The sequence below is a fragment of the Myzus persicae genome, unplaced genomic scaffold (assembly GCF_001856785.1).
Source record: "Myzus persicae strain clone G006 unplaced genomic scaffold, MPER_G0061.0, whole genome shotgun sequence".
Classification (NCBI taxonomy): Eukaryota; Metazoa; Arthropoda; class Insecta; order Hemiptera; family Aphididae; genus Myzus; species Myzus persicae.
This window is the reverse complement of record NW_019104333.1, coordinates 571,463-587,222: the sequence shown is the minus strand read 5'-3', so window position 1 is coordinate 587,222 and position 15,760 is coordinate 571,463. Positions and strand designations below refer to the sequence as shown.

The 15,760-nt window shown below is 28.4% G+C and overlaps 2 protein-coding genes across 3 annotated transcripts; one reads left to right on the top strand and one right to left on the bottom strand.

Moving 5' to 3' along the window:
- Nucleotides 1-1,169: 1,169 nt before the first annotated feature.
- LOC111041227 lies at nt 1,170-5,815 on the top strand. Its single transcript, XM_022325444.1, has 2 exons — nt 1,170-1,296; nt 3,684-5,815. Exons 1-2 carry the CDS (start codon nt 1,294-1,296, stop codon nt 5,607-5,609), a joined length of 1,929 nt encoding a protein of 642 aa, XP_022181136.1. The 5' UTR covers nt 1,170-1,293; the 3' UTR covers nt 5,610-5,815.
- Nucleotides 5,816-8,122: 2,307 nt separating this feature from the next.
- On the bottom strand, nt 8,123-15,353 carry LOC111041226 (cytochrome P450 302a1, mitochondrial-like). 2 transcript variants are annotated; one of them, XM_022325442.1, is made up of 8 exons: nt 15,137-15,353; nt 12,990-13,357; nt 12,268-12,449; nt 11,964-12,168; nt 11,610-11,763; nt 10,143-10,391; nt 9,253-9,459; nt 8,123-8,290 (listed from the first exon to the last, which is right to left on the bottom strand). In XM_022325442.1, exons 1-8 carry the CDS (start codon nt 15,158-15,160, stop codon nt 8,180-8,182), a joined length of 1,500 nt encoding a protein of 499 aa, XP_022181134.1. In that variant the 5' UTR covers nt 15,161-15,353; the 3' UTR covers nt 8,123-8,179. The 2 variants fall into 2 exon arrangements, with proteins under 2 accessions (XP_022181134.1, XP_022181135.1); XM_022325443.1 differs by lacking the exon at nt 8,123-8,290 and having other exon boundaries at nt 9,309-9,459; nt 10,162-10,391.
- Between the last annotated feature and the right edge of the window lie 407 nt (nt 15,354-15,760).

Genomic DNA, 15,760 nt, shown 5'->3' with positions numbered 1-15,760 from the left:
ATATTTAAAATTCATAATCAGAATTTTTTTTAAAAAGCGTATTCAACATTATAGCTGTAATAACGTAAACATTTGAAAACAATTAAAACATTTTTTTGTATATAATATGTATTGTACAGTGGATTTTTAAATATTATCTGGAAATTACTGGAAAAGCACAATTAAACTTTTCTATCATTATGATATTATATTTTCGAATTAATATTATATTAATATGTATACAATTAAAATTAAATAAGAATAGAAAGACTAAATCGATAGCAATTTTGTATATACTTCTAAAGTAAAATGGCCAAAATGTAATATTAAAATTTTATAACAAACGGGTTGGTCAATTATATATTGTCCAGTCAATAGGTAAACGATTTAAACATTTTTTTTTTATTCTTTTAAGAATATTCTCTCATAAATTACCCTTAAAAATATGGTCGTCTAATGCATGATACAGTGATGCTTAGCTTCGATTTTTTTAAATCAATTCCATACAATTGCACTATTTTTATATTTTTTATCGACGCATTTCCAGTAGTTTTTCGTAATTAGACTAACTTATATAACAATATTTATGTTTCTTTTAAATTTTTCAACATCTCATCCAAGGTAACAATTAAATTACATTAACAAAATTACATTTCAATAATTAAATATAAGTACACACACGGCTATTTACACAAATTATTATTATATATAATATATTTTATATCTATGTTTTAACCTACGCTTTAGGTCATACGTATTTTTAATAACTAATAAGAAATCACTTTTTTATTGATTTATTAGATCTACTTGGTATTTAATTCAGTCAACAGAAAAATTCTTAAAAATTCAAATATATTTAATTTTATTATGATTTATTTCATTATTGTTATACATCGTGTATTTATGTTTGAAAATGTTTACTACAATGGCATTACTAGCTATGAATAAAAACAGTTAATCGAAATTATTTATATAATATACGTATGATACTCTGAAAATGTGAAAAATTCCAAGTTTTGACATTCTTTTGATTTTTTTATAAGGCGTATCTTAAACAGTTGTCGATTAGGAAGAAAATGTAATAAATTTTTTCAAGATAAACAACAGTCTGGCCAGTCTGCGTTATAAACTAAAATATGTCATTTCAAACAAACACAATTCATATATACATATAGATATTGTTTTAATGATTTTAGGATGTGTTATCATTATTAACGCCAGTAGCATTCGAATCGAAACCTACTTATAACTTAGTGTAGTGTATGGTGGCTATTTTAGTACAGACAAGACTGTAAGCTGAACTCCGGAATAGTCATGGTAAGTTGTTTCATTCATGTGATCAAATTAAATTTTTTTTAATTTTATAATACGAAGACTTATAAATCAAATAATTATTATTTTAAATGTATATGAATTTTATGCTTTGTATGTAATTATGAAAATGTGCAAGTAGGTAGGTCCATAAATTATTATAGGATTCATGTCATATTGTATTACTTTTTAGGAGGAATACACAACCTTTTCCTTAACCACCTTAATGAAAAATAAATAGTCACTTTCAACACATTATTCAATAATTATTTATCAATTTATTGAAGAATTTATTTTCTGATGAATTAAAATTAAAAAATAATTTTCTCATTGGTACACTAACTTACTGTGTACTGTACTCAATACTCACAAGTTCAAAGGGTTTACATCTAAATAGTCATAAATCATAAAATATAAGTTGTTAAATATGTTGTTTCATTGATCTTAAATACATTTAAATGAATGAAAGGATTTTGACGGAAATGTATTTCTAATTTTTCATGTATTTTAATAAACGGCTAAACTAATAACTGATTAGAACTATAACTATACGCATATCGACAATAATAAAATAAATGATCATTAATAATTATTCTTTAAGAAAGATTTTCTACCGTGTATAATTATTTTGAATTAATCTTCCGTATACACGTACAACAATAAATAAAACAAATTCAAAAATGATCAATTTTTGAAAAATCGTTTTCGTCAATATTCTTTTTTTTATTATTATACTTAAGTACAATGTTATAGATATACTTATACGAGTATCTCACATTTCTTGGTCCTGATTTTTAATAAGTAAAAACTGTGATTTTCAACTAACTATAATTTTTTTTGGTAGATTATTTGAATCTATTAAGCTGAATTTATAAGTAGTTTTATATATATGAACGCTTGTACGTGATATCTTAGCATTAAATATGAATCATGACAATTTGGAGTTTTTACTACCTATTGTTTTGGAATTTGAGATATGTAGATAAAAATAAAAAAAACTGTGAATTGCAGTAGATACAAATGTATATCACGATCTTAAATTAAATATGTTTTTTTTAAAGTTTTTTCGTACATTACATAATAAGTGTTATTCCTATTATTGTGTGTTATATATGATTATAAAATATTTATATAATAATATCTTAAAAATAATATTTAAGTTGAATCTACCCCAGAACATTAAAAATAACCTAATAATTTATAGTCTTAAGACCCTATTAGAAATAATACAAATTATTTAATTTAAATAAATTATAAACATATATTTGGATAGAAATCTTAATATTTACCTATTACTTAGAGATTTATTACATTTTAATAATAATTATAAGTTAAAATATTTTATACATACAAAAACTTCGATAGCAAGTTCAGTATCTTTAATTGAAATACTTTTTTATTTTGGATAGACGTACGACCTATTACGATTTTTAGGTACTTTAACAGTAATGTTTTATTTTCATAGACTATTACGAACTTCGTTCATAGACTACGAATTATTTTTTATTTATTTTAGCACTTTTTTTAAACATTTTTTAGAATATATATTATAATCTGTAACATTTTTACAATAAGCATATGCGTAAATCTATTGGAAGTGAATGCTCGAGGGGAGATTTTTTATAGAAATATTTAAGGTTCAAATTTTTACAAAATCACAAACATAAATTATTTTGTAGTTAGTTAAATATAACTTTCATTTCTACAATCAAAGCTTAAAATGTTATTATAATGCCCCTCAAACGTAATTCTTTCTAAATCCTAAAAATCTAAAAATTAATATTATAATCGCATTTTCCAAATGTATTTACTAATTTTAAGCTATTCACATCGTTTTACCGTAAGGTGGATTTTGCCGACTCAAAAGTTAATAACAATTTAATATACCATATAAATATTTAGGTACTATTATAATTATAATCAATTATAAATGAGAATGTTTTTGAAAAAAAATAATTGAACCTACCATGAATTAAATTATTTTAATTGTAATATATAACTTTAGTAAATTATGCACATTAATAAGTTTAGAATTGTTGTTGTATGCAATACTTGTTTTATAATTTAACTAATTTTTAACATATCCATAGATAAAAGTTACATACTCGTTGCCTACTCATTACTCAATGATGAGGTACCTACATTTAACACCCACAGTAGAGTGGATATTTACTTGCCACTTTCTTAGTTATTTTATTCAGATTGTGTATTGTGGAGAATTCAGTTGAGCATGTTGATGTCGGTGTTTAATATTATGCTAGATTGAAGAAGAATTGTTCGTTTTTATAATTTAAATATATGTACTGCCTACTGGCTACTTGCTTTTAATTACATTTTTACGTATTAAGTATTTATACAATTTGTACTAATTAAATTTTTTATTGTCTTTCCAGGCACCTAAATTGTTGTGGATAGCAATTATTCACGTCTTATTATGGAACTTTATATTTTCTCTATCTGAGAGTATTGAATTAAATGAAGATGGTGGATTATTATTAAATAGTTTACGCGATCGAGTACGGTACACAACACATATTTGCGATCGTTTGAAAAATTCGTCGCCGGTTGTTAATCATAATAACTATGAACCTTTACCAGATTCAGATGGAGATGAAAATGGGAGATTAGCTAAGGATTTGAGTGAACCATCAAATCCTGTTAAAAGGCATGCTATCTTACGATGCTATAACCGTCCAGCACAAGAAAATCACGAGCCTAATAATCCAGATATAATAACTAGTGAGTGGCAAATGAAATCTACTCCTGTAAACGACGCATATGGTGATTTGTATAACCATTCGACACTTCAAAAACCAAAAGTTGTAGATCTAAAAAAAATTGACATTAATTCGCAGAAAGTGATTGATCAAGAACCGTTATATCATACTGTACCACTTTTAACGAAAGGAAATTTTATAAGTCAAAATCCAAAACACTCACTACTTCAATTAAATTTGCAAGATACGGCGAACAAAATTAAATCATTAATTTCTACACAACAACATAAGTTAGGTGAAAAAATATCAGACAAATTAGTCGATGAAAGTCTACATAATAAACTAGCCAAACCATCTCTGACTCTTTCATTACCTCCTAAATTTACTAAGTATCCCGTAATTAATCCATTAATACGGCCAACCGAAATAGTAAATAATGTTGATTCAGCAGGGTTGATAACAGATAGTGACAAACAGAGTAATCCACCAAAATTGCCTCAATTTTTACCATATATACCGAACAACAATTCTTACCAGAAAGATTTGATAGTAAAAAACAAACCATTTTCGCCCCTTTCACCAATTCAATTTAATAAGCCCAAACCTGTAGACATATTTTATGACAGACATGTACCACCTATCGTGTATCAGCCAACACTTCCTTCGTTAATACAAACTCCTGTCATCAAACAGATACTTCCAACGGTTTTTGTCCCAAAAGAAGTATCGATATCTTCAACAAACGAACGGCCACAACCCAATATTGGTTTGACATCACAATATCCTAAAATAGTCAAGATTGTTGGATCAACGTCTCAACCAACCCCAATTGAAAAAGATGTCACAATATCTTTGCCACATAAAAAACCTCAGGAATTTATTGGTTTATCACTACCTACACAATTTACAAAGACTTCTGACACTGAAACCAATATTAAACCGATTAAAATTTTTGAGAAAAAAGTTTCAATATATTTGCCATTTAAAAAACAACAGGAATCAATTGATTTATCACCACCTACACAATTTATAAAAACTTCTGAGACAGAAAAGGTACACGGACCCACTACAATCGAAAAAGAAGTTTCAACATCAGCACCGAAAGAACAAAAACAACCGATAGCTTATTTGCCACCACAAGATCCACAACTTATACAGACTCCTGACAATGAATCAATATATCAGGAAACTACAGTCCCAACAGTAGTATCAGTGAATGTGCCATACGAGGAAAAACAATCAACAATTAGTTCATCTTCACTTTCTCAAATAACTGAGTCTTACAACAGTGAATCAACATCTCAAATAATGCCGAGTGAAAATGCAGAATCAACGTCCAGTACGTATGAACAACAACAACCAATAGTTAATCTTTCACCACCTCCGCCTCCACAACTTCAACAAATTAAAATACAAAAGGAAATATCAATACCTTTACCATACAAACAAAAAATAGTTGCCGCACCTCTACAGCTAGTCAAAACTTTCAACACTGAACTAATACCTCAGAAAAAAAATTCATTATATGTTCAACAACAACCAATCACTTTGCCATCACCTCCTCCACTAACCAAGACTACTACTTCAGAGTATCCCTACTAATTTAAAAATAAATGTTCACTATTAATTTGTCACAAATTTCAAAATTTCAAATTTTTTTATTAGAATCAAGATCAAAATATGAACCTATTTCAATAGATGAAAAGGTATTGGTATTTATATGAGTAGAAATCTCAATCCGTTATTATTAGTTTAGTCATCATTCACCACTTCCAAAACTAATCAAGATCTTCAGCAATCAATTAAAATCAAAAAGATAACAAAAGCTATTCAAAACTTGTAATGTATAAAATATTTATGGATTTAAATTTGTGTTCACATTCTAAGTCTATAATATATTATACACTTTTATATAAATTGTTATATATGGAACATTATAATATTAGAATTTTAATTCATTTCATTTTATTTTAACCATCTTTAATAATTCTATTTATTTAGTATAATATTATATCAATGTTTATGTAAAAAAATAAAATATGAACATTTTTATCAAGTTTAATAAAAATATATCACACCTATTTTAAGTTTTATTAAAAATTGTATCAATTATTGATTGTTAATTTAAAAATTAATAAGCTTAATACAGTTATTTATGGCCTATACATTGTTATTTATTTTACATTACTAAAATCTGTAATTTGTTACATTGTAAGATTGAATCATTAATCGCAAGTAAATTATTTTTAACTTTGGGATAAATTGATAAATTGTTACTTATCTAATATCTATTAATATAAAGTTAATTTGTAGGGATGTTATTGGTACTGCATATGGCACAGTGGGGTGTTAGTGTGTTTAAGCCAAGTCTATCACACTCATGGTAATGACATTTGCAGGTACATTCAACATTGGTAATCGTATAGGAAATTTTTCATTTTAAAGAGAGCTCTCGCGGGAATTTGATGGCTCACAAATATTGAATGTTTGAAGTGAATTCCATTGGTTCCAAATTATACTAATGAACATGATTACAGTTTTACATAATTTGTCAAGAGCATCCCCACGCAGTATCAACTATATAGTATTAAATAAAAATGAATCTTTAGAATCATGATGATAATGGAATTGCATACCTACCTTAAGGCTTAAATAGTTAACTTCAATTATATATATCAGGCATGGGCCACTCAAAGTTACTAGAGAGCCATTTTTTAGAAAATTAAAATCTTTTAAACAATTATATCTATTAAAATTTGAAATTGCTCTAGAAAGCAAAAAAAAAATAGAAAAGGGGGTCATTCAAAATATACATTTTAATTACCATTTATTTTGTTTATAATGTAATTTGAACATGTAGCACGGGCCGACAGTTGCCCATCCCTGATATATATGAACAAATTGATATGGACTGATATTATACAAATAAGATATTATTCTTGATTTTTTGATAAAACATGGATTTCAGATGCTATAATATATTATTTAAGTGTTTCTCAATCCGATGTTTAAATGTTGTGTATGGGCCACCAGCAAATTATTACAATAATATTTTGTTATTTTATTTTAGAATGGCAGATAAATAATGGTTAAATTTAAAGAAAAACTTTATAAGACATTTTTACTTAAACAATTATCCTTGACAAATATATATTATATTATTATTTACAATGTTGTTCTCGAAAGCAATAAATCTTAGATTCGAATTGCAATTAGTTGTTAAATCTAAGGCTGATGTATGGGATATAACCTCCCACAGTTCACTTTGAACTTTATTTTAAAAATGTAACTTGAAAAATTGTTTTTATCTTGGATAACATAATATATACACAAAAGTTCAGAACCACTCTATAGTACACTATAATGTACGCCAATAACACTTCTCTACGTTTATAAAATATTGCATTTTTAAATTTTCTTATACGAAATGTGTAATTTTAAAGCATTGCATCTGAATAATAATTTAATATCAGAACGGGGTATTTTTGAACTTTAGAGTTTTAAAATAATAGTATCCAATATTAGTGATACCCATTAGTCAAATATAATAATGGCATATTAATATATCAATATGTATATAAATAAATATTTTTTAAAAATATTTTCATTCAGCTATACTGCCGATATTCATATATTTAAATATAATTTTCTAAAAAATGGTTTTAAATAATATATCTACAATCGGTCGACACTTCAGATGGTTTAAAAATGTATCTTTCATTTGTTATATTTTGTTATATGACAATTAATAACTTCAGATACTCATTACTAGGGCATAGGCTAAAATTTAAGTCACAATAAGAGCCAATGTTTGAGCCTTGAAAAGTTGAAACTTATAATATGTGACATTTTAATGGTTTGTGTTTTGGGAGTATATTTTTTTTAAGTTACGATTTTGATTACTGTATGTTAGAATATGAAAAAAAACCGAGATTAGGTTATAACCGGTTTCAAGCCCTGTCAGAGGAACTAAATTAAATTGTATTACATGCATAACTAAACAACATGTTTTAAAGTCAGTATCCACAGACGCCCGCGTAGTTCAACACAATAATTTTCCTTTGAAACATTTTCATGGTACATCGTTATATAAATCTTCTATAAATTAAAATTCATTGGAAAGGTACTTGTTCTTATATTAAGTGAAATAACAAAAATAAAAATAATATTGTTCAGTCTCTGGTCTTGAATGTTATAGATATCGGTCCGTCCGGTTTGTTTATCAATAAGGATTTACTGTCCAATTTTGGTCCCGTCCAAGTCATTTCCAAGTTTCTGACGATCTAAAACACACGTTATAACTTGTATTTAAAACGATATAATTTGCACAGGGTAGATATGTATGTTGATCAGTAGGGAACGGCTTTATATGTAGGTAATAAAAATACAAAAATATGTACATAAAATATTGAAAAATAATTTATAAAATACGTGCTAAAAACATCAAAATATGTGGGCAAAAATATTTTTATTTCTGCATAAGTAGATTGCATAGGTATATGGAAAAATACGTTAAATATAATTGTATAAATATCAGATATAATATTTAAAATATATTATATAAGACATAATATTATACAAAAAATACTGTAGAATGATGTATTGCATTGAATAATTACAATTTATTTTAAATGATTGAATCTGAAATTTCGCCTATTCGGCCTCAAAATATTTTTGAAACGGCTAAACGATCGTTTCACATCAACACGTGTAATTGGAGCATATTAGAAACGCGTAATTTCTGAAAGAGATAATTCCAAACTTTTAGAAGGGTTCAATCATACAATCATTATTTCTATGATTATTTTAAAATCAATATAGCTCGAATTTTTTTCTGTAGGTATTAGAACGAATTTTCTTTATTACAAAATTTCTTTTGCATACTATTATTTAAGGACTTTTTTTGTTAAACGATAACATACCGATAAATGGTTGTTTTAGTTCACCTCGGCTTGGCTTCAAAACGTATGAATGATAAAATGATATAATATGTTTGAAAATATTTACAAATTAGTGAAACATGTAAAAATGTGTACCTAATTATACTGCAGAATTTGTAAAAATATGTAAAATAAAATTGGAGTTATTTTAATAAGAATGATTTAAATCGTAAACATTTCTTATCGAATCTTAAATATCTTGTTCTAATAAAAATATGCATTCGCACATAAATCCGTTGCCTATTGATAAGGCATTTATAAATTATAATACGCCTGACCGCATGCGATTCGTAAATACAACTTACTTTTATGAGCACAATCTGCAGGAATTGTTCAGATAAACGTCTCGCTATGCACGTCCTAGGTCCGTGGCCGAAAGGTAAAACCAAATACGGACTGACCTTATCGTATTCGGTGCTGCCCTTTATCCATCTCTCTGGCACAAATTCGTCGGGTCGTCGGAAGTATTCTTCCAGGCGGCAGCTCACCTGATTTTGCGTGACGACAACTGTCTATATGTGTTTGGAAAAAAAATTGTCAGTTTATTTTCACTAAACCTGAACAACGCCGCTGACGTCGTATATTAAGTTTTATTATATTATAACAAAAAAAGGACGTCACACACTCAATGTAACTACGGTTCTTATATGAAGTTAATCAATTTAAACGAAATATTAAAAAATGATAACGTAGCGATCAAATATAATTATTAGAATTTCCAAAACGACTGTTCCCTTATCAAGGTGCAGTATTGTGCTTATCGGTTTCTAAGTCCCTTGTTCCTTGTTGAGTGAGTATAGGTACCCACGAGTTACGACATTATGATACAGAAAAAATACTGATTCTAGTAAAAAAAGACTTCGAAGACGTTGTTGTGGACTAGGTACTTACACCAATAATACATTTTCAAACGACAGGGATATTATTATTATGAAATCATTTGTTTTCTCCAAAAACATCGACGGTTTAACAAAACAATTATAAGATATCAATTTAAATAACAAATTTGATTTTTCATTGGTGGTCGGGAACATTAGAGTTGTGTTATTGATCGAGTACCCATACAGTCATCAATTGCGTTTCTTGTGAAAACTTTCCTAGTTATTAACTGGACACCCGATGAGTGTGCAATGTGGTGAAGTCCTTAATTATTATTTATTATAATATATTTTATAAAATTGTTTTTCGCGTTTACTCCTGCCGGGACTCTGTACCCCGAAAACACGCATTCCTCGGGCAATATCCGTCCGACGCCCACCGATATCGGATTCATCCGGAACATCTCTTTGACGACCGCTTTCGCGTACATAGCCCTCTCCAACACCTCATCGGTCACTGGTGTGTGAATGTCCGGTAGCAGGGCCTTTGCCTCATCGAACATTAGCTCCTGAACTTCCGGGTTCGACGACAAATGGTACAGTGCGAAACAACACGAATACGTCGCCTAGAATCAATAAACCGTACTCACATCAATTTACAACTATAAACATAGTATAATATACGATGTTTACCTAAAAATAATAATAGTCTTATCAAATTCTTATTTTACATAGGTTTGTACGACTCCGCGAACCACATCCAGGTGTTGCGTGGCCCACAATTGATTTCAAATCAACAGTTGTAAGATTCTAATAATCATATATTAATATCAGAAAATTAATTTTACCGATCATTGTGACCGGTCAAAAGTAGCGGAAACCATTCAATGAAATGTAATATGATTTTGACCTGTAAATTCTAACATCCGGTGCGCAATATCGCATTATTGTGGCTTAAGGCTTTTTAAGTGAATATGATATATGTTATAAAGTGCGACTGACCAGTTTTACAAGCACCACTACAGACAATTATACCACAGTACAATATAAGATGTAAAATTCCCATACCATATTGAGGTAAAAAGTTTCCAAAAATTTTTTTCACATATGACTGCTATATGATTATTATTTATTATTAATGCACAATCAACCTTTTATAGGATTCGTTCAAATATAAGCCACTATTTAGCAAATAAATTGTAAACGGGATTCATGTACATATATAATTGTAAATTTGGAGCAAAATCGTATAGTTACAATTTCGGTTAATTAAGTATATAAGATCTAGTTTTCGTTAATTTGTAAAATTTGTTTTTAATGATTGATTTTCTAAATATTGGTATGAGTATATTCTTGAGCGAGTCGTATAAAGTATTGGAGGTGCATTTATGTGGCCTAGAAAAAATTATAACGACTCAATGAAATTGGCACAAAATAAAAAATTTATTTTGTGCTTTGTATAATATAATTTGTAAATTTTAAAAACTGGATTGCAATATTATTGTCTGAAAACATTTATTGTTAATGATTATTTTTCATTTTGGTAGGATAAGCTTGATGATCATCATACAAGGCCCGCATTGGTCGCATTAATCCAAAATCAAATAACAAGAGCCGATTAAAAATGGCCGGTTATAAATGTGTAAAAATAAACTTGTTTGTAATTCCCATTGTAGGCAGTAAAATAAGACTGTAAAATATTGATGAAAACAAACAAACAATAGCATTAAGAGTATTAGTGAAGGTGATTTTTAATTTTTATATTCGTTTAACAACATAATTCTATAGTAATACAGACAATACAGTTATCAACTAAAATAAATTTACCTATGATTTAATATTACCGTGTCGATTCCAGCTAACAAAGTGTCAACAGTCATTCCAATTACGTCTTTGAAGTCCGTGTCATTTGAGCTCAAGTATTCTCCCAACAATGATGTCTTGGAGTCTGTCGTTTTAATACTGGTTAATTTTTCATTTACAACTTTAAGTGCAATTCTAAAAAAAAAAAAAAAACATTTTTGATGATCAGAAAACATGTCTTTATCATCAAAATACGAAATGTGCAATTGACACTATTCGATTATGTACCAACTAGATAATGTCTAGTAAGTAGCTATAATTGATGATTGGTTAACGTCATTAAATAATTTTATATTATAAATTGATTAAGCTGCTAAATTCGTTAAATGGCCTACTTTTCAATGTGCTCATGTCCTTTTTGTATACTTTTGTACATGGGGGTATCGAACTTTCTCCATAGTTGTGGTCCATTATCGGTCTTCAATATCGCACTGTTTATGTCGTGAGCCGCCTTTATCAGTTTCGAACACTCCGAATCTGAGTTCCATTCTTCGTCTTTGAACCGCTGCAGTCGTTCGTCGAAGGTGACATAGTACGTCACTGTTGACAGTGTTTGAATTTAATTTTATTAATAATAATATACAGTTTTGTTGATATATTATTTTGTAAATATTGTTTCTATGGTTTATAAAAGCTTACGTTCTAGGAACAGCCTGGATAGTTCGGGGCCGAAATCATCTCTGTTTTCTGCGCATTTTATCCTCCGATCTATAAATTCTCCAACTACTGTGTTCGTACTATCTACATATTGTTTGATACATTGAACCTTACTCAAATGTTTTTGGAATGCCTTTCTAATTCTCCACCAATCCGAGCCATTTCTGAAAGACATTTACGCAATGTTAATTATTTAATAGTTATAGTTGAACGCAGAATTTTACATAGTAAATAAAATGGTTATATTCATACTTGGATGTCTATAGCAGTTACCTACCAAATCGTTATAAAATTCCAACATGAAAAGTGCGGTAATTTGCACTCATTGTTAGAAGAAATATTGTGTATTGTAAACAAGAAAATAGTTTGAGCATATAGGTATAACAGGCTCGTATAACGAGTTTTGTTTCCAGATTTTATAAATTTTAGATGGTTCAATATGGAATTGACTTAAAAATTAAAATGTATCTTTCACAAATTCACTAGTAAATATGTTGCTCCAGGAATACTTCAGTAATAGACAACAAATTACGAAACATTAAACTGTTTTTTTTTTTCTAACACCTATAAGTAAAAGAAAATAATAAACTTCGCTATCAATAATAATAATAACTAATAAGTATCATAACTAATATTTAATTTTTTATTTCAGGTAGATTTATATAAGTACCTATATTAACTAACCGAATTAATCATAGACTCACGTTGGCAAAAGTCCTCCAGTGTTGTACACATCTGGTTTACTCAATCTGTACTTTTGTAACGCCAAATGACTACGTCTTTCCGGGTACCTGCCTTCTTTCCGATAAAGCGTCTCGATATCTTCCGGTTTGAATATCCACACTATGGATACGCCGGACACAATATCTTCCCTGACAACTGGACCGTATTGGTGGAGTTTCGACAACCCATTGTGATGTAATCGGTCAAATTTGTACTTACCAAATACAGGTAAGTACTGATAAAGGGTACCGACCAACGGCAGAGATGTTGGTCCAGGGATTTCGTCAAATTCTTTGACAACCGTCGTTTCCGTTGACAAAAAACGTAGTATTTGGAATGAAGTCGATTTCTAAAAAATATAGACTGGTTTATTATATTTATAACTTTTATTGATACATGCGTGCATTTAAACTACACACTATATGCACTATTTAGGTATTACTACAATTAATTTTACTCTTGTTCAGAAAAATTGTATTTGTCTCAGTTAAGGCATGTTATATAGGTATAGGTTATATCTACAGACCTACAGTATTGAATGTAATAAAAATGTGTTAAATGTATTCGTAGATCAGATAAATTTGTCCTTTTGAATAATTTATCCATGTTTTGTTTAGGTACATATATATATAAATAATTTATTTTTGCATATTGTACTTTGTTATTCTGTAAATATTGTAATAACAATGCGATTATTGTGTATTTAAATCTATACGTTTTGACGCTAAGTGTCCATGTAAAAATATAAACGCGAGACGCACAATACGTTTTAAAAATTTGAACGAAAATTAAATCTATGGTGCTATGGTGTTTTAATTTCCCTCCTCGATTATTCCAATACTTCAGACGACAAATAGCAAACATTTATTTTGTTCAGTGGTTTCTGAGAATGAACTTGTGCACACCATGGATCATTTATTCTGCATACGACAACAATGCCGAATATCGATTACTGATGTCAGCGAAAACATATCGTACTCAATCATATAAACGCATTTACGCGCTTTGTTATATTATGTCACGCTGTGTAGTATATTGGTTATAATATCATTATAACTACGAACACTGGCGTCGTGTATTTGAAATATATTTATTTTCACAAAATGTGTTTTATACGAATCGAAAAAGAAAACACAACAACAATGAAATCAATAAATCACGAAGCACATGATGGGACGAAAAAAATGATAAAAGTAGGTACTTTATGGTGTTGGCCGTCGAGCAACTTCTGAATTGAATATAAATCTTTAATTTTAGTTTGAACAATGAGTCTATATAATAAAACAGCCTATAATATCACACAGTCAATTTAATGACACTGGTACCACCTGTTAAATAACCTAACGCATTTAAGTCAGTATAATTAAGTCGTTTATATATTTCAAATATTAATTGGGTGGGATTTTAAAACTATTGGATGTAGAGGTAGACTGAAACTTTGATACTATTTACCTATATTCAATATTCATAGATACATTTTTTTATTTAAAATGTATTTAATATACATTATTCCCATTTGTACCTAACGTGTTATACTATTATACAATTTAATAATAAAAAATACATATAACTTTTTATTATAATAATCTATGTTTATATATTAATTATTTATACATAGTTACAAACATAAATAGTCTACTCCTGTATGTAAGCATGCACTTGTGATATAGTACAGAGTTAAACATTCTACATTCGTATACAATATGAACTTATATAAATATAAATATATACAACTATTTAAAAAACAAAACTTAATAGCTAACTAGCCAAGTACTGACAATAGACATTATCAAAAGAAAGAGACAAAGAGTATAATCTATTATTTTACAGATGTATGGATGATAACATTAATTGCGGACTTTTATTGAGAGCTGAATGAATCTGAGAAAAGCCACCCATAAACTAATTTTCTAATCAATTTTAATGTTTTCCCATTCAGTAAGCCACAGGTTATATTTTTCTCAGAGACGGTTAGCACTTGATTGAAATAGTTCGGACCAATATAATCAACGAGACTTCCCAATAGATTTTTTTCTTTTAAATGTATATACACTCAAATCACAAAGAAGAATAGTTACAAATAGTGTTTAGTTAACAATCGTCATTCGTAACAAAACGTTATACTCACACTGCAATGATTGACTCGTCGCATAATTGTATTGTAATGTTCCAGACGCACGTCCGTACCACGTACCAGTGAATTCTAAATTGTGCTTGCTCTAGCTAAACGCCTGAACGGATAATACATTTTTAAATACCTATCAATGTAAAAAATAATATTAACAGACAGCGTACCTCGACACGCCCGCCTCGACAACTGACTACAGACTGCCGCCGAAATCAGAATACATTATAATAAAATTATTATACGACAGAACACGCGTGTGCGAGTACAGTGCTGTCGTGATGCGCACGATAAAATAATAATTTTATTTTTAAATTATAATAACTATTGTTGATAAGTTATTACAGATGATAATAAGTTAAATATCTGGGTATTAAATTTAGGTAAAAATGACCATTGAGATAGCAAATCCATTATATTTAGGTATTACAATGTTCACTGAACTCCTAAAACGAGACAAAATTCAACCGATGTAAGGTTTGACTCGATGTATAACATTCTATCGAATCTACATTTCTTTATAGAAACAAAACCACATTTAAATATTTATATTTGTATTACAATATTTTGCTAAAAACACCTATGTAATTTGTAATCTATTTTATTTAGTGTACGATAAAAATTTAT

Bases quoted from the DNA above. Each gene is read 5' to 3' on its own strand.
- LOC111041226 (XM_022325442.1), bottom strand. From the start codon at position 15,160: ATGCGACGAGTCAATCATTGCAGT. The intron at 12,169-12,267 runs GTAAGCTTTTAT...CACTGTCAACAG, and splicing joins ATCCAGGCTGTTCCTAGAAC to TGACGTACTATGTCACCTTC. The intron at 8,291-9,252 runs GTAAGTTGTATT...CGTGTGTTTTAG, and splicing joins TGCAGATTGTGCTCATAAAA to ATCGTCAGAAACTTGGAAAT.